Source organism: Lactuca serriola, chromosome 6 (genome assembly GCF_051521515.1).
Source record: "Lactuca serriola cultivar US96UC23 chromosome 6, Lser_US96UC23_V15, whole genome shotgun sequence".
NCBI classification, from domain to species: Eukaryota; Viridiplantae; Streptophyta; class Magnoliopsida; order Asterales; family Asteraceae; genus Lactuca; species Lactuca serriola.
The window spans coordinates 140,608,673-140,627,176 of record NC_136413.1 but is presented as its reverse complement, the minus strand read 5'-3'; the positions used below and the strand labels follow the sequence as shown (position 1 = coordinate 140,627,176).

General features: G+C 33.1%; 3 protein-coding genes across 3 annotated transcripts; all 3 read right to left on the bottom strand.

The window, feature by feature from the left end:
* Positions 1–2,463: 2,463 nt before the first annotated feature.
* ENODL8 (early nodulin-like protein 8) lies at positions 2,464–3,405 on the bottom strand. Its single transcript, XM_079004701.1, has 2 exons — positions 3,104–3,405; positions 2,464–3,026 (listed from the first exon to the last, which is right to left on the bottom strand). The coding sequence occupies exons 1-2, from the start codon at positions 3,297–3,299 to the stop codon at positions 2,617–2,619; spliced, it is 606 nt and encodes a 201-aa protein (XP_078860827.1). The 5' UTR covers positions 3,300–3,405; the 3' UTR covers positions 2,464–2,616.
* Positions 3,406–5,040: 1,635 nt separating this feature from the next.
* On the bottom strand, positions 5,041–8,302 carry LOC145056960 (Major facilitator superfamily protein). The gene is made up of 8 exons (XM_079004700.1): positions 8,014–8,302; positions 7,540–7,684; positions 7,268–7,436; positions 6,900–7,170; positions 6,522–6,787; positions 6,209–6,424; positions 5,442–5,544; positions 5,041–5,347 (listed from the first exon to the last, which is right to left on the bottom strand). Exons 1-8 carry the CDS (start codon positions 8,162–8,164, stop codon positions 5,298–5,300), a joined length of 1,371 nt encoding a protein of 456 aa, XP_078860826.1. The 5' UTR covers positions 8,165–8,302; the 3' UTR covers positions 5,041–5,297.
* A 1,676-nt stretch (positions 8,303–9,978) lies between these two features.
* On the bottom strand, positions 9,979–15,920 carry LOC145056959 (protein HLB1-like). The gene is made up of 14 exons (XM_079004699.1): positions 15,369–15,920; positions 14,263–14,385; positions 13,943–14,012; positions 13,713–13,826; positions 13,541–13,624; positions 13,345–13,395; positions 13,065–13,094; positions 12,888–12,950; positions 11,098–11,163; positions 10,887–11,003; positions 10,768–10,803; positions 10,564–10,683; positions 10,351–10,482; positions 9,979–10,272 (listed from the first exon to the last, which is right to left on the bottom strand). The coding sequence occupies exons 1-14, from the start codon at positions 15,746–15,748 to the stop codon at positions 10,162–10,164; spliced, it is 1,497 nt and encodes a 498-aa protein (XP_078860825.1). The 5' UTR covers positions 15,749–15,920; the 3' UTR covers positions 9,979–10,161.
* Between the last annotated feature and the right edge of the window lie 2,584 nt (positions 15,921–18,504).

The following is an 18,504-nucleotide window of genomic DNA, read 5'->3' as shown; positions in this document are numbered from 1 at the left end:
ATTAAAATTATAAAGCGACACTCATAGAGGACGCCCATTTAAGATACAGCGCCCTCCGTGTTTTTAATTTTTTCTCGTATGACGCTAATTTAAGGGCACACAATAATGCGTGACCTAAATCCTTAAATTTTTTGAAGAGATGACACTTTTTTAACGTCACTCTCCATTGCGTAACATAAATCAATGAGTGTCGTGGTTTGCGCGTCGTAAAAGGCTATTTTTCTTGTAGTGACATGTTCATATGCACATATTTTTTTTACATGTGTATATTCAAAAAAAAATGAATATGCATTAATACATGCATATGTATACATTTATATCAATATATGGATTTTAATATGCATCATATATGCATATGTATATATTTATTTTCATATATGCATATTAATATTTATATGTATGTGTATATATTTATATTTATATTTATATTTATATGCATATGTATATATTTATATATAGTATATGTATATGTATATAGTTATATGTGCATATGCATATTAATATGCATATGAATATGTATACATTTATATACATATATACATATTAATATATGTATATATATACACTTATATTCATATATGCATCATGTGCATATTTATATATTTATATACATATACTTATTCTTATGCATATGTTATATTATGCATATGTATATGCATTTACATAAGCATAATCATATGCATTTAATTGTCTTATGTATATACTTATTTTTATACATATGTATATACTTATTCATAATCATATGGATTTACTTGCCTTATGCTTTTACATTGTCCAAAATAGTAAAAAATTCAGAATAAACCGTCTAATGTTAATATTGCATCAACCATTTATGTCATTATGTTTTTCATACATCCAAAATATCAAAAATTTACATTCTTCAATGATATATAACATGACCCATTAAACATAAACAACTTTTTTAACAGCAACAAAAAAACAAATTTTAGACACAGCTTTCAGCACCAAAACAGTCTCTTGTACATATTAAAATAGCAACAGTTAACAAAAAAAAATATATATATATAGCATAAATAACCACAAAAAAACAAAATAAATTAACCTAAAACTGCACCATAAAAACAGCAACAACAATAAATAAACAACATAAAAACAACAAATTAACATAGAAAACAACAAAAAATTACAGTTTTACATTTTAATATACTTACTTCACATGTAAATCATTCCTCCTTAATAATTGTGAAAGGATGTTCATGCATAAGTATCCAAAGTGCAACTGACTCGCTCATTTTCATCATATCAAACTTTTAATCGATAAGGATGGGGTTTCAGTGTCTTCATCTTCTGCAAGCATGTTAAGAAAATTGAAACTAAACAAAAATTTGTGTATTGAATGAATTAGGTAAATTCACTGAATGATTACTGGTATTCTAAAGAAGACTAGATTGCCCTGATGCACCGACTCTATATAGAAAAGACTAGATCGCCATTTTACTTCATATGCTCTACTAAGTAAAAGACTTAAACTTTTATTTAATAGTTTTATGTAAAGTCAAAGTTAATGACTCATGGTCAAGCAACTTTATGTTACCGAATTTGTTTTTTGTTTTTTTGTGTGGTAAGATTAAGTTTTAATTTTTGAGTAGCAGGAAAAGAAAGCAAGTTTTTTGTATACTCATGGAACTAAAACTCAAAGTCCACATATTGAACAACTCAATCTGTGAAAACTAAAATCAAATAAGAAAACAAAAGCAATGCATCAATTTTTTTATTCTTTATCAAAACTAAAAACAACATAATTCATCTAATCATATAATGGATCTTGATTTTAAAGGTAAGAATGAAACAAATATGAAAAAAAAAACAATGCGTCAAATCAAATGCAAAAGATTTTTTTTTTTAATTTTACTTGAAATTAATAAGTTTTCGATCTTTGTAATCGAATAATGCTTTTGGTAATTAGTTCGTTGGTTATTTCCTTTAAATGAGAACGGAAGAAATTCATTAAAAAAAAATTCATTCAAAGTATGGTATGATTTTGCATCAACTCATCTTTGTTTATTCTCTCTCTTTCTCTCCCCCCCCCCCCCCCCCCCCCCCGCCCTCCCCACACACACACACACACATATATATATATATATATATATATATATATATATATATATATATATATATATATATATATATAGTTTAGGATGTTTATCAAAAGTCAATCTAGATAACTATTTTTAATTATTTTTTTTAAAAAAAACAATATAATTTTAAAAAATAAAAATACCTTAAAAATTATATAGGTTTCTCCATATATCTTTATACAAATTTGTCTCTTAAATCACCTCTCCCAAATAAATCGACCTGTCAAAACTCATAAAAACTTGAGTCTCTATTTTTGTCTCTATGTCGCCAAAATTCCATCTCTTACCTTCTTCCAAGACTCGGTCATATGCTCACATTGGAAAGCGGATCTACAACATACAAATTACTTTAGGTGTTTCATAATTTGATTCAAAAGCTTTAAAGCTGGAGCTTGTCGTTCTCGATAATCGAAAAAGATTAAAATCCACAACATAAAAAATTCAATATTATACAAATAATTTCACAGAATAAATCTTTAAATTATGGTAAACAAAAAAGGGAAATTTTTTATCTCATCTACATCTTGCCACCAACTAAACCCCAAATCAAAACTCCGATCCCCGCAGTAATCAAAACCGATACTTCCACCGTCGACGATGAAGACGAGGACTTCCCCGCCGGTCCCGACGGTATTCCGCCAAACACGGTGGGATAGGAAGGTGCAGAGTCGGCAAGTGCTCCGCCGGGAGCGGAAGAAGGCGGCAGTGGCAAAGACCCGTCGGCGGCAAACACCGAAATTTGAAGCTTCTGCGATTTTTCACAGTGGCCGGAAACACCACTGGTGAAGTAAAACACACCCGGTGAAGTAATGTTGAATAACGAATTGCCATTGTTCATATACAAGATTGGATCTTTCAGATTGCAGGTGTCGTAAGATTCTTTCGTCACTTGAATCACAGAATCTTCACTTGGTGGATACAAGAACACTGTAACAAAACACAATGAACATAAAAAATCTGATCTTTTTTCAAGAATCTTGAAGCTTTTGAAGAGATGAACTTACAGAGCGAATCGCCGATCTTGAAGTTGAGTTTTTTGGGCCAATTTGTGTAAACTTTTGGATCTGTGGAAGTGGGTATGTTCCAAGCTTGAAGATTTCCAACTTGGAATTGATACGCGAAGACATTTGATTGAATCAAAACGAAGAACAGAATCGAAAATGATAACCGATGGCACATTTGCCTTCCAAGAAGAGCCATTTCTCGCTGTTTCTTGGTTTTCTATTTGGTGAGAGAGTATAGGAGAGAATTTAGGGAGACGAGGAGAAAGATTTCTCGTGAATAAAAGGAGGATGAATGAAGTGAAATTACTGAATTGACCCTTGATCTTGTGTTCTGTTTTAACCAATGGGGAATAAGGGTTTTGACTTTTGAGTAAGATGTGATTATGGTAGATCTAGTAAAATGTGGAGTTTGGAGCCAATAATTGTTTAAAAGAAAAACAAAAGAACGTGGGCCAGTTGGTCTACAGAAGACATAAAACTGGATGCAGATCATCATGGATGGATGATGGAGGCAATGCAAATTTATGGAAAAAACATGTGCATGTGTGTCTGCTTTCTTTCCTATTAAACCACATTTTAAGATTCTTTTTTACTTTGACTTCAAACTTACTAAATTTTGTGTAACTCATTGCTGGTTCTGATCGAGTAATTTGTGTCGGTTTTAATTTTGTGTTTACGGGTTAGAGAAATCAAACATCCTCATACTTTTATACTCACTAAATCTAGACAATTATCAAAATCAAGAAAGATGATTAAGAAAAAATAAATAAATGAGTTTTATATGTCATTATTTTATATGAATATGAAAAAAAAAAAAAATAGGAAGATATATATTTAATTTTTCTACGGTTTATTACACATGACGATGACATGAATAGACAGAAATGGCTTTTCACCGGTATTTTTGAATAATGGTGATAATAAAAAAGACATTTACGTCTTTTATAGAGACATAGATCAATTTCATTATTAGCTAAATGCATACCAAAAACACTATACAATGTATATAGGTATTTGTTTTTATATTGATAACTCTTAAGTGTTACAAATAAGCCATGCAAAAAACATTAATGTCATTTAGGCTATATTTGGTGTACTAACTGAAAAACTAATTATTAAACATGAGCAATTTTAGGGTGGGTCCATGGTGGTGACTTTTTCAGACGCATTGGAAAATTTTTTAAAAATTTTATTTTTTCTATCTTCGTGCAACCTCTGACTTTCCCATGACACCCCCCTACTGTGAAATCCTGCATCCACCCCTGCTATTAAATAAAAAGCGAGCTCATGAAAAATGACGTTTGGCAAAACTAGCTAAAAAATATAAAATGACATTTAAAAAACTATGTTTCTAAAATTAATTAATGAGTATATTTGGAAAATTAAAAAAATTAAAAAAAATTAAAAAAAAAAAAAAAAAACTTCTAAAAACTAGTCTAAGTAGCTTATAAGCTCTTTTTTAGCTTGTCAAACATGACAACCTAAAAAAGCTCGAAAAATAAGCTAGTTTATCAGCTAGTTGTGGCGTACCAAACATAGCCTTAATCTTATTTGGAAGCATGCAAATTAGTACAATTTCTTGTAATGGGTTATATCCAGAAAATAGCATGCACTTTCATTTATTTGTTTTTATAGTATATTATTTTCAATTTTTTAACTATCATCACATTGTATTTCGAAAAATCTACACAATTATAAAGCAATTTTCACTGTTATAACGGTACAGTTTATTTCAGATGATGTTTTTATATGACAAAAATTGGAAGTACAAATGTTATAATTTGATAGTTTTTTTTAAAAGTACATTGTTGTCATAGAAAGAAATAAAAGTAGGATGCTATAATAAAAAAGTAAATAAAAGTATTTTGCTATTCTTCCATTTAACCCTAAATAAAATAAATCTCAAGTTACAGACTAGCAAACCAACTCAATAAGACTGAAAAAAATGCTAAACTTTTTTTTTTCAACAAAGAAAAACAATGTTCATAACTACAAATTTCAAAAAAGTAGAAAAAAGAAAACTACATTGCCTACATAATCTCCTACCTAACAACTATATCAACCTCCTTTATTCTCGACAAGTTTCTAATTTTCCAATATTATTTCCAACCAAAAATACATTTCACACAAGAATATCATAAGTTGACTTTTTGACCTTCTACTATAATCTCATTTTGTTTCTTTCATCGTGTTATCAAATGTTAAGTGGTTCGGACTCCAGTTCCCTCACTTTGTCTAGTGGCCCTGCATGCAAAATGACCGATTTAGCCTTCCGAATAACCTTTTTTGTAAATTAGAAGTAAAAAAGGTGTGATTGATGAACAAAAGAAGAACATACATGATCTTTCTACAACTCCCAATAGGCGTCTTTGCAACATGGATGCAATGAAGAGGAAAACAGCACACATTCCAAACATTACGGATATTGGAAATGAATCAACCTTTAAAAAAAAGTAAAAAAATTAGCATTTTAATATTATATATAACCTTAAATAAATGTTTCTGCTAAAAAGTTTATTCTTCCAACAACCCCACAGAGCATCCACAATGGGAAAACAATTTTTATATATAACTAAATAAAAAGGGAAATCTCCGATAAAGCCCTAATATTTTGGGCCAGTTTACGGTTTAATCCCAACTTTTAATTTTTAAATAGAAAAGTCCTAATTATTTTATATTTTTCCCAAAATAACGAAACAAACCTTATTTTTTTCAACAGAAAATGACATTATCGCATAAAATTAGATAATCAGTACTTTTTTGTTCAAAAAATAAATGTTGGGACTAAACCGTAAACTTACCCAAAATATTGGGACTTTATCTAAGATTTCCCAATTCCCTAAAAAAAAGAAAAAAGCCCATATATCAAAGAGCCCATTGCCCTCAAAAAACTATTTTAATTTGTACTTGATAAAAAAACAAAATCAACTACATAGTGGGCCCACTATTTGGTTAGCATAAAAAAAGCTCAATCCACATTGGAACTGAAACTCCCATACTGTAGATATGGCAGATTGAGACTCAAACCCTCGTCTGTTACTACAAAGATATTGTTTCAATGATGAGAGAGAGAGAGAGAGAGAGAGAGAGAGAGAGAGAGCTCACATTGTAAAGTACAATGCATACAAAGATATTAAGTGGAATCCTGAAGAAATTCATAATAGTGCTTCGAGCCTCTTCTGGAATATATTGTGACCTCATCTTCATAATTGAAGGCCAAAATAATCCAACACATGCTTCAAACACACAAAATCCAATCAATTGAATACATCCTGCAAATGAAATACTTCCACCTTTTTCACTCGAAGGAGCCACCAAAACCTTTATAAAAAAACAAAAAAAGTCGATCAAATTCATCATTTCCATATAAAAAGTTACACAAAAAACTACTATTACATTTTATAAATGTGTCACCTACACTTGTTATAACAGGAAGCATAAGAGATGCAGAAGACACGATAAAAACAACTTGCATGTAACTTTCAACTTTAATTGAAGCACGTGCCATTAACCTTGAAGCAAACGAGCTTCCTAACATGGAAGCCAACATAAAAGTTGCAAAAATGAATCCATGTGGAATGTCTTCATCATTAGGGCTCAAAGCAGGAGTCCATAAGAACACAAAAGTGTACATTGAACCTTCAAATAGCGATTGTATTGCTCCTAATAACGCAATCTTTTCATCTGATTTCACAAGGAAACACAATTGAGTTAATGTTAGGTAGTAATCAAAGATGGAATGGAATCAGAAAAAAACAATATTTGAAATGGAATGTAATGCATGATTCCATTCTACCAGATGCGATTGCAAGAGCAGCTCCTCTGAATTGAGTCAACAAGTCTTTGCTTTCTGAAGGATCTCCATAGTTTTCAGTCCAAGAAGAAAGAATGATTGCCATTCCAATGGCAAGAAAGCATGAAGCTGCATCAAAAGGAGCAACGGGTCCTAAAGCTAAAGATCCAACTAAAAGATTCCCAAATAAACCTGCTAAAATGGCAACTAATCCATTTCCAAGAAATATTGCTTTGGAGAATGTTAGTGATAGCCATTGTTGCTCAAAACCCCTCTGCAACATAAACAAGAAAAGATTGTTTATGATTTTTGATAATAGTTTCAATGAGTTGAATTGATTATCTAAAAGACACACACACACATACACACACCTTATTGTGTTCAGCAACTAGCCATGATTCGAAAGCTGAAAAGAGGAGTGACGTGGCAATCCCTCCCAAAATACGTCCGATCATTAGGATTCTATACTGAGGTGAATGCTTGGTGATGCAGCTCAAAATGTAAGTGATACAGTAAGTAATCGAAGCCCTTTTTCTTCCACTACAGAGAATTTGAGTTATTAATCACTATCATAGTATCATAGTAGAGTAAAAGTTGAAAAGTTCAAAGGAAATGAAATGGGAAGTGGGAAGTGGGAAATTACTGTTTATCAGCTAAAGATCCAACGATTGTTCCAAACAACATGGAAGATCCAAATCCAGCGATAAACAGATGGCCGATATCACGTTTCCCGAATCCGTATGTGGTGTAGAGATAGTAGACGTATGGCCCCTGCAACCAATCACCAGCTACACCCACATGAAATCAATTGCGATGTTAAACGAGAATTTTGAATATCGAGTTCAGAGATATACGCAATTACTCAATTAGTTCCCTAATGTTATGGATCCATCGAATAATTGTGATGATTTTACGTTAGATCGTATGATAATGTCATCGAATTGGTACCGATTTTTAACAAGGATTTACAGAAACCCTTATAAACCCGGATCAAATTGATCCTCGTTGACGCGAAATCGCATGTGGGTAACTCAAATTAAGAACAATTTGTTACAAATGTAGATAGATTAAAGTGAATTTATGGAAACGAAGAGACGAATGTGAAATATAAGCGTACCCATCATTAGGGAATAGACGAGAAGGTAATTGTTCTTGAAGGAATTGAAAGCAGAAGAAGTGTTGGTTCGATCTTTGTTGTTTTTGCTGAGCTCCAATGTTGCAACGATAACACCAAGACCCCCGAAGACTAGCAAGTAAAAGAGCTCCATGATTCTTGATCTTGATCACTGTCTCTGCGCACAAAGACTGTGTGTGAAAGAGAGAACCACAAAGCACAGAGACACTGGAGCTTTGAGAGAGAAGAATCGAAGGTAAATCCGGTTGGAGTATGAACCAATTATTATAAAAATTAAAAATGGAAGTATTGACCCGGGTTCATGGTTTTGGCCTTTGGGATTAATTGCATTAAATGATTTTGAGTAAATTATACAACACGAAGCCAATAAAAAAATAACTATTTTAGTTAGGGTTACTTTACACGCTTCTTACTAATCTAAATGCTCCCGTTTATATTGTTTCATATCACAATTAAAATTTGATTCAGTCTTATTTGATCTGTTTTTTTTATTACGTCTAATAAAAAGTTATGTATGACACAATCAGATTTGATTCACATCAACAACTATTAAACAACTAATTATTTGATCTTTATTGGGTTTGATAAAAAATTATGTCTAACTCAATCAGATTTGACTTAAATCAACAACTATCAAACTTCTTTTTAATATCTTCTTAATATGACTAATCAAATCCCAAACAAGAATATTAATTCCTAATATTCTAATAGTATATGAAGTAAATTAAAGTATTACAATGATTAAATACCATAAAATATTAAAATGACATACATGGTGTGTTATGGACATTATGAATTTGGGTATGAAAGTCGGATTTTTATTTATTTATTGAAACTACAAATTTAAAATTAGAGATATGTTAAAGATCCATTTAGTCAACAAGCAAAGTTAGCAAACTAACTATAGAAACCTCTATATAGGGGGGTGCAAACGAGCCAAGCTACTTGCGAGCTACTCGAGATCGGATTGTTAAAAGCTCGACTCGAAATCGATTTTAAACGAGCTCGAGCCGAGCTCGAGCTTAATATTAAGCTCGTTTATTAAACGAGCTTGAGCTCAAGCCTATGTCATTAAGCTCCATTAGGCTCGCGAGCCTAAACGAGCCTTTCTATAATATAATTTAATATTATTTATATATATTAAATTCAAAACATATCAGGGGAATTATAGATTAAGGGTATTAGTAAACGAGCTTCTTAACGAGCTCGAGCCGAGCTTAAGCTCATTTAGACACGTCTTATAAACAACGAGTCGAGCCCGAGCCCGAGCCGAGCTTGTATAATTCTCTACGAGCTCGAGCCGAGCTCAGTACAAGAAAGCTCGAATGAGCCGAGCTCGAACTCGAGCCTTATATAACTTAAACGAGCCCGAGCCGAGCCTGGCCAGACTCGAACTCGACTCGGCTCGTTTGCACCCCTACCTCTATACATGCATACATGACTTGAATGTTAAACCTAATGAAGGGAGCACGTCTCATCCTACCTCTAACCAAAGCCTCTTGATATGGGGAAAATTAAAGTATTACATCGATTAAATACCATAAAATAACATACGATGCTTTAGATTTAACCTAAAAGTCACCATTCTTCCAAAACCAAGTAAATAATTTTACGAACAAATAACAAAACCAGTTTAGGCTGATAAAATTGTTTATTTGTCTATTTAGTATAATTTTTTAAAAAAGGGCAACTCTAAGAGTATTACTGATTGTCATTTGATGATATTAACCCTACTTTATATCAAGTGTATAATCAGTTATTACATTAAATCGGGTATTTAATCTCCGATAGTGCAATTCAGATTGTATGATTACATTCATAACATATACCCAATGAAAACAATATGAAGAAACATAATTATAAAATATTTTGTAAGGTAATGTATTAGTATTACAATGCGGATTAAGAGGCCAAAATCCATAATAAAAAACAAAAACAAAGAGCAAATAAGCAAAAAGGAGGAAGTAATAGTAAATAGTAATAGTATACCTAATCTTATCTTATCTTATCTTCCTTGATCTATAACGACATAACAATAATAATATACAAAAATCTTACATCTATTATAACAAGTCATTTTCCACACTCTCAAAAAAAGGTTAAACAAATTACACACAATAATCAATCACTTTATCCCGTAATTATGCCCGCTAAAACATCCGTCTTACCTCTTGCAAAAATAGTGTAAACTAGCCGAATAGCATCAAGCCACGTGTCCAAATATTCCCATGAGTCCGCAATCTGAAAAGTATTTATTACAATTAAAAATAATTTTCACAAATAATACATTTTAAGTTATGTTTTAAATGCAAGAAATACCAAGAAAATTTGTCCATGGATTGTATCAATGCAAATGGAAGGGCCAGGTGGCAAAGTCAAATCCGCACATGGTGATACCGACACAATATCCGGAATTTCCACTTTAACAGTTGCTCTCTCTCCATTTTGAATCTGTTCACAAATTTAATAAAATACAATATACTTTTTATTTTAAAATAAATAATTATATAAAAAAAATAATAATAACGGAACCTGTTGGAGGCCTTCATGGTTCAAAACAAATTGTGTGCGTTTCCAGTCGCCATGTGGCGCGATGGGATTGCCCGGTGGTGGTGCAGTAAGATACCCGACTTTTAAATAAGGTAGAGGCAGCTATAAAAATATATAAAGTAATTATTTTTTTTTATGATATTGATATTAAAAAAAAATGATGTATAATGTAAAGAGTATACAAACCATGGATCTAACAAGCTTCAAGGCACTGGTGTAAACCTGTGATTAATTTTACATAACAAACAAAGTTTAAAAATGTAAAATTAGTTTTATATAATTTTTATAAAAAAAAAAGTACTTACGGAATAATTTGGCTTCAATGCATGAGCAGCAGCAATGTAAATAGCAGATTGACTGTATAATTCGTTGGGGGACACATCTTGTCCTCCGGTTCTTGATGTGTCTTCTGCTAATCCATACTACAAAGAGAAAGTTAATAAAAGTAAGTTCAAATTTATAAAAGTTAGTCGATTTTATTTAAATTTGGGAGAAAAGAGAATTTATTAAACTGACCAGAACAGTGCCTAGGTTGTAAATGGCCCTATGGAAATCGAATTGCAACTGTATAGCTGCACGAAACTGCATGATTAAGAAAATAAATGTTGTTAATAAGAAATAAACATCTTAATTATTTAGGATCGGAAACATAATGTATTATATCTAACAGTCTGATGATGTTCTTATGGTTGATAGGGTTTGTAATTTGAACATCAGCTTTGAAGACTTTGTCAACGTTTCCCCTACGTAATGATTGGATTAACAAGTTGATAATATGGTAGATATCTATTGTCAAATTTTGAGAAAGATTGAAAGAAAATAAAAATAAAAAACTCACAATCTCCCCAGCAAACTTTTGACCACCAGCGTAGATCTGTTTGGAAAACTACCTATGTAGAACACAGAGGATCTACCACGTCCAATCACGTTGTCAGTCGAGAATCCACTTGTAACACTCTGAATCATTTGAAAACTGAAGTATATTACAACATTCGTCATTATCAAAAGCGCTACACGCTCCTCCTACACGGGACTGACAAACGCAATTGTATACTCCGACAAAGTACGCATTTCACTGATAGTCACCAAAGACATCAAATTATCTCTTATCATTCTCAAAAAGCGACAAACAATCTGTATCATGGATCTACGAAAGCGGCACTATTTACCATTATTACTACTATGGTCGGAGCACTGTCGGCGGCCAACAACAATCCTGCAAACCATAACTCGATTCAACAAATAAAATATCAAATTAAGAAATATACCGAAAAAATTCTCGCAACAAGATACAATATGACGAAATGGGTGATGGGCACCATGAATGGTTACGACGAAAGCGATTCTTGTTCTAACGGAGTTAAACTATTAATTGATAATTTAACTCCGTTAGAACATGAATCACTTTCTTTGTAACCATTCATGGCACCCACCACCCATTTGGTCGCATTGTACCTTGTTGCAAGAAATTTCTCGGTGTGTTTCTTAATTTGATATTTTATTTCGTGATTTGTTGAATTGAATTACAGTGTACATGATTGTTGTTGGCCACCGACAGTACTCCGACGGCAGTAGTGATAATGGTAAGTAGTGCCGCTTTCGAATGATACAGATTGTTTGTCGTTTTTGAAGAACAATACAAATAATTTGTCGTCTTTGGTGACCGTCAGTGAAATACATAGTTCGTCGGAGTACACAATTGCGTGTGTCAGTCCATTGTGTGAGGAACATGTAGCGCTTTTGATGATGGCGAATGTTGTAAACTACTTTAGTTTCCAAATTATTCAAAGTGTTACAAGCAGATTCTCGACTGATAATATGATTGGACGCGGTAGATCATCTGTGTTCTACATAAGTCGTTTTCCAAACGGATCTATGGTGGCAGTCAAAAATTTGTTGGGGAAATGATGAGTTTTTCTTATTTTTTTTTTCTGAAAATTTGACAAGAGATATCTATGTTATCAACTTGTTAATCCAATCATCACGTAAGGGAGGGGTCAAGAAAGTCTTCAAAGCTGAGGTTCAAATAGTAAACCCCTTTCAACCATAAGAACATCGTCAGACTGATTGGGATTTGCAGTAGAGGCAAAGAGGAAAGATACACACTAAAACCCAAGTTACACAGGACACGATAGATTGTACTACTTTTGACGTATATTCTAGACAGAAAATGATGTCAATGGGGTGGGAGAGAGACTAGAGAGTTGTTAGATATAATATCATCCATAATTAACGTGTATTCCTTTAGTATAGATGTTGACTTTTTTTTTTTATAAAAATGTGACAAAATGGTGATTTTTTTGTACCTTGCTGATTGCACTTTTTACTATTGTTTGTTTCTCACGTGCGGGAACAATTGCACTTAGTTCCTGCAATTTTAAATTATGATATTAATCAACAAAAATTAATATTATGTGCTAATAAAAATATCAGGTGTCTATAAAGTTGAAAAAGCTTTGGAAATGAATGTATTTTTGAAGCACCTGTAATGCAAGACCCCAGTTGTTGAGAGCCTGAAACGAATTTTTTCACGAAGTTATAAATTATAATAAATGAATAAGAAATGGTTTAAAAATATAGATAAATTAGACAATGATGAGTAAAGGGGTGAAACTCTGGAATGGAATTCACTAATAAAGATTAAATGCTTTTAAGTTTTTCAATTTAAAGAATTCCATCCATTTGGTAACCAAATACACTACGGAATGGAATCACTAATTCCAATTCCATTGAATCCACAAACCAAAGATTTCTCAAAGTTACCTGGGGACTGTTCCAGTTTAGTTGAACAGCTTTTTCATAATTATTTGTTGCCTGAAATATCAAGAAAAAACAAAAAGACACATTTCTTAGCATTTCACAATCTTTATGAATTAATTTTAGTAGAACCACAACCATTGTAAAATATATAAATATATAAAGGGTAGAAAAGTCATTAATATGATTTAAAGATATAAACCTGCTTCCATAGTTCTTCAGCTTCCTTTGTACGCCCACGCATTTTGGCCCGATCAGATATGGCAATAGCCCAGTTATAATAAGCCTGAAATTAGAAACAGATTTTTATCATATAATCATATAAATCAAATATCATGAAACTTGATTAAAATACAGGGACTGAAAATGCATACATCATGAAGTGTAGGGTTTAAACGGGTAGCTTCATCATACTTTCTGCAAGCCTCTTCAAGTAAAGCATCTTTGGATGGTGAACTTGCATCTGAGTTTACATTATCTGCACTTTCCTGAAAAAAAAAATGAAACCAAAAGATTAAAGAAAAAGTGAAATTGTTTCATATATTGCATCAAGAATTATAAAAAAAATAAAAATAAATAAATAAATTACAAGAGCAAGTTATACCTGAAGAACTAATGCCCAATTATAAAGTGCATCATAATCATCTGGATTTCTTTCTATTGCACTTGCATACCTAAAAAAGAACAAGAAACAAACAAGTTAACTTCTTTTTTCTTTCTTTTATTCAATTATTTTCTAGGATTCATCAAAATGTTTATACTTGTTTTCGAAATTGAAGTTCATACTACAAGAGCTAATGTTATTATATATGGAGATTAAAAATGCAGATTTCAAGATTGAATAGAAATATGCCAAGGGTAGAAATGTAAATGTGCTAGGATAGTAGGATACAGCTAAAGATTGGGTATAAAAAAAAGGGTTACCTTTTTGCTGCAAATGTAAGAATCCGTTGTCTTGATCGACCTTCCTCATCAGAACCTGTGATACTATTGATCAAGTCCATGGCAGCACTATTCTTTTCTGTATGTTGTTTTGTGCTTTCTTGACTGAAAAGTTCAAACATGTGACAGAAAGAATTAATGGATATATTAACATTTCTTACTTAGAGAGAGAGAGAGAGAGAGAGAGAGAGAGAGAGAGCAGAAATGCGTGTCTATGGCTCTATGCTAACTATCTATTGCAGATAGTGAACAGAAAACTGTGATTTTTTTGTCAGCTAAATTTGTTTATTTTGAACTATATAGCAGAAAGAGTAAACTATCCAAGTTTGGGAATGTTGTTACAAAGAAGAGGGGATTTAGATGTCTTTTAAATCTTGAATTCCAAAGTGTGAGTTCAATGTCCATGCTAAATCTTCAAAGCAGCTTATGCGATTTAAAGATCATGTAAGAGTGCATATCATCCCCTTTGCTCACACGAATATTTCTTTTTATGTTATCATTGTCAACTAAGCTCTATGCTTTTACCTATCAACACCATTCATATTACTAAATACTCTTGCCTTCATTGATAACCCAAATCCCATATGAATTGAGTAAGGGGAGGTAAAAAGAGATAAATAAGAAGGGGTGAATAGTTCTATTATTAGGTGAAATCAAGTTCAAACTAAATTTGAAGATCCTAATGATTTAGAACAGTGTATAGGGACAGATTGAAAGAACCATTCATATTTGAAATTAGCTTGGCAACACCATACTTCAAGCTCCTAAAACTATGTACTGTATGCAAATCAATCAAAATTTTCGCTCTTGACCCTACTTAGTAGTTTTAGTTTTATAACTGAAGCTCAGACATTCCACTAGAGTAAACCATGTTCATAGAGCAATACACTGATAGTTCCATGGCTAATCCTAGAGCTAAGAGCCCTAGTATGCACATCATACCTTACACCAACTGAAATAGAAGCAATTCGTTACAGTCTATGAAAGATTAGGTGATTTACTGTTGAATTGCTTTATTAACATTCATTGTAGTCTCATCCTAACAACAATTGTCAAAAAGAAAATTCATATCTGGAGAAAAGTCTAACCTATGACGAGGTGCAGCAGCAGGAGTTGCGACGACTTCAGACACTTCAGACGCTTCATCGCCATTCTTCAATTCATTCAACAATTCTCTCATAGTGAAAGTTCGGCTCCCCTCTTCTTTCGGTAGCTCCGCATTGTCCTTTGATTCGATCGTCCGCTCTTTATCGGATTCTTCTTCTGCTCCTCCTTGGGGTTTCGGATCTACTCCCTCTGGAGCAATATCATTATCACCGGATTGGATCGGTTGATTAAGCTTCGAAGAATCACCCTCATCGTTATTAGTTGAGTGGATCGCGGTGTCTTCGGGTCGATGGAGTTCGGAATCTGGTTGAGGCTTGGCATCGCCGTTCTGTAATTCGGAGCTCTGATCGTTAGTAGACATTGTTTAATTGATTGAGATCTACTGAAGCTGAATTAGTAAATTGAAAAATTGCTGCAGTTGGAGTTGTGAGGAAGCCACAAAAACTTAAAGGACTTCCTCCACTTCTAAGTTTATACTTCTCGAAGCAAAATAAGTACTTTTTAAGGATGCATTTCGTAACCGGGGATGGAGACTATATCCAGATCCGGGTCCTCGGAGCCAATGGTGAATTGGGAGTTACCTTGAAGTCGGGAGGCAGTAGCGTAGTACTAGTATGAGCTCCAAACCCGGAACCAGATCGGTTAGAGCGGGTAAAAGTTAAAATGGGTCGGATATCATATACTAATATAAGCCTAAAATGGGCATCGGACATAGTAAGTGTGGGTAAAACGGGTAAAAAACCCGACCCAGAAAAACTTAAAAGTTGAAAAAACTTTCAACTTTGATGCCCTAACTTCCAGAGACAGTAACTTATTCAATATGAAACCAAAAATGATGGAACTATAGTCTAAAATTGAAGTGCAAACTATAATTACATGTTGCAGAAGATCTCATATCAACCCGACTTCAAATGAATGAGTTATATAATTTTTAAAAAGTTTTACAGATTTTACATTACCTGAATTTTTCCGGTTCTAAACTCATTTTACCTGAAACCGAATAGAACCGGTTCTTATCTATCAATTTGGTTTCTGATTCTACTAAATTCTGTTTTTTTGGTGTTTTTTTAGAATTATCGTTCTAAATAAGTTGGTTGTGTTAATTTATTTTAAAATGTTTATAATTTCTTTTAATGTAGTATTGTATGGTGAAAAATAAAGTAACCTTTTTTTTATCACAGTATAAACTCAAAAAAAAATGTATCATAGCCTAAGTTTCGATTATTCATGGTCAACAACACACATACCAATTAATCCTTTTACCTGTATCATTTTAGGTCATTTTACGTGCATAAACTATAGAAAACGAAATAGGGTTCAACTGGAACAATTGATTCCAGGTTCTATCTTCTGAGTCAATAGATAAAAGAGTATTTATACATCAATAGATCCAAATAGATAGATAAGAAAACAAATTATAATCCTATCGGGAAACTAGGAATAAAAGCAGGGTAAAATAAACATAAGAGAATATAAGATAATCTCGATTATTTTCTTCACTCCCCCTCAAGATGGAACGTGAAGATCGCGAACGCCCATCTTGCCTAGCAGAGAACGAAATCTGTCGGACGCAAAAGGTTTAGTAAAAATGTATGTTAGTTGATCTTTAGTGTCGATAGCAGCTGGAAATACTTCTTTGGACTCAACTCCCTCACGAACGAAATATCAATCCAGCTCAATATGTTTAGTGTGTTCGTGAAAGACCGGGTTGTTAGCAATATGTCGTGTAGCTTGGTTATCACAATAAAGTCAAGTAGCACTTGTTTGAGTAGCTTCAAGGTCCTTTAATAACCAACGAAGCCATAAAATTTTACTCATTGTAGTGGCCATGGATCAATACTCAACTTCAGTAGAAGACTGAGACACCACAAATTACTTCTTTGTCTTCCAAGAGACATGAGCACCTCCAAGAGTAATAAAATAACTAGTTTTTGAACGTCGCGTGAAAGGGAAACCAAGCCAATCGGAATCACAATATGCAACCAACGCTAAATCACCATTGGCTGGGAGAAAAATGCCTTGACTAGGCTTGGCTTTGAGGTATCGCAACACACAGAGAGTTGTGTTCCAATGAGTTTCCCGAGTAGTCGAAACAAATTCAAGGTCCTTTAACAACCAAGGAAGCCATAAAATTTCACTCATTGTAGTGGCCATGGATCAATACTCAGCTTCAGTAGAAGACTGAGACACCACAAATTACTTCTTTGTCTTCCAAGAGACAGGAGCACCTCCAAGAGTAATAAAATAACTAGTTTTTGAACGTCGTGTGAAAGGGAAACCAAGCCAATCGGAATCACAATATGCAACCAATGCTAAATCACCATTGGCTAGGAGAAAAATGCCTTGACTAGGCTTGGCTTTGAGGTATCGCAACACACAGAGAGTTGTGTTCCAATGAGTTTCCCGAGTAGTCGAAACAAATTAGTTGAGTGTATTGACTGCAAATTTGACATCAGGTCAGGTGACTTGCAGGTATAGAAGATGGCCAATAAGTTGCATATACTTCCCAACATCAGTTAAGGGGGAGTCGTCTTCAACAATAAGATGAATATTTTGTTCCGTAGGAAAAGAACTTGGTCTGCATCCTTCCATACCGCTATCAGCTAGTATGCAAGAGTATACTTCCTTTGGCTAAGAACCATTCCATCCGGTGTTCGAGCCACTTCAATTCCAAGAAAATATTTCATTGTTCCTAAGTCTTTGATATTGAGCTTGCTGTCGAGAAAGGCTTTAGTTTTAGCAATGTGATGATCATTATTCCCCAAAAGAATAACATTGTCAACATAGATAAGAGTTGAAATAAAAATATTCTTTTGTTTGAATATAAAAAGTGAGTGATCAGCCTTAGAATGCTTGAAACTGATTTGGAGAAGAGCTTCAGTGAACTTATTGTACCAATTTCGTGAGGCTTGTCGTAAACCATACAATGATTTTTGCAGACGACAAACTCGAGTATCCCCTTCCTTTGCAAAACCTTATGGAAGCTTCATATACACTTCATTTAAATCTCCATGTATTAAAGGCATTATTTACATTGAGTTGGTGAATCATCCATCGTTTCTGAACATCAACTGCTAATATGGTTCTCATCGTCGCTAGTTTAGCAACCGGTGCAAA

Excerpts from the sequence above, each read along its gene's own strand:
- ENODL8 (XM_079004701.1), bottom strand. The coding sequence starts at position 3,299 with ATGGCTCTTCTTGGAAGGCAAATGTGCCATCGGTTATCATTTTCGATT. Across the intron at positions 3,027-3,103 it reads CAAGATCGGCGATTCGCTCT|TGTTCTTGTATCCACCAAGT; the intron begins GTAAGTTCATCT and ends GTTTTGTTACAG.
- LOC145056960 (XM_079004700.1), bottom strand. The coding sequence starts at position 8,164 with ATGGAGCTCTTTTACTTGCTAGTCTTCGGGGGTCTTGGTGTTATCGTT. Across the intron at positions 7,437-7,539 it reads GGATCTTTAGCTGATAAACA|TGGAAGAAAAAGGGCTTCGA; the intron begins GTAATTTCCCAC and ends AATTCTCTGTAG. Across the intron at positions 6,425-6,521 it reads TGCTTCCTGTTATAACAAGT|GTTTTGGTGGCTCCTTCGAG; the intron begins GTAGGTGACACA and ends TTTTTTATAAAG.
- LOC145056959 (XM_079004699.1), bottom strand. The coding sequence starts at position 15,748 with ATGTCTACTAACGATCAGAGCTCCGAATTACAGAACGGCGATGCCAAG. Across the intron at positions 10,804-10,886 it reads CATTGAAGCCAAATTATTCC|GTTTACACCAGTGCCTTGAA; the intron begins GTAAGTACTTTT and ends AATTAATCACAG. Across the intron at positions 10,483-10,563 it reads ACCATGAAGGCCTCCAACAG|ATTCAAAATGGAGAGAGAGC; the intron begins GTTCCGTTATTA and ends ATTTGTGAACAG.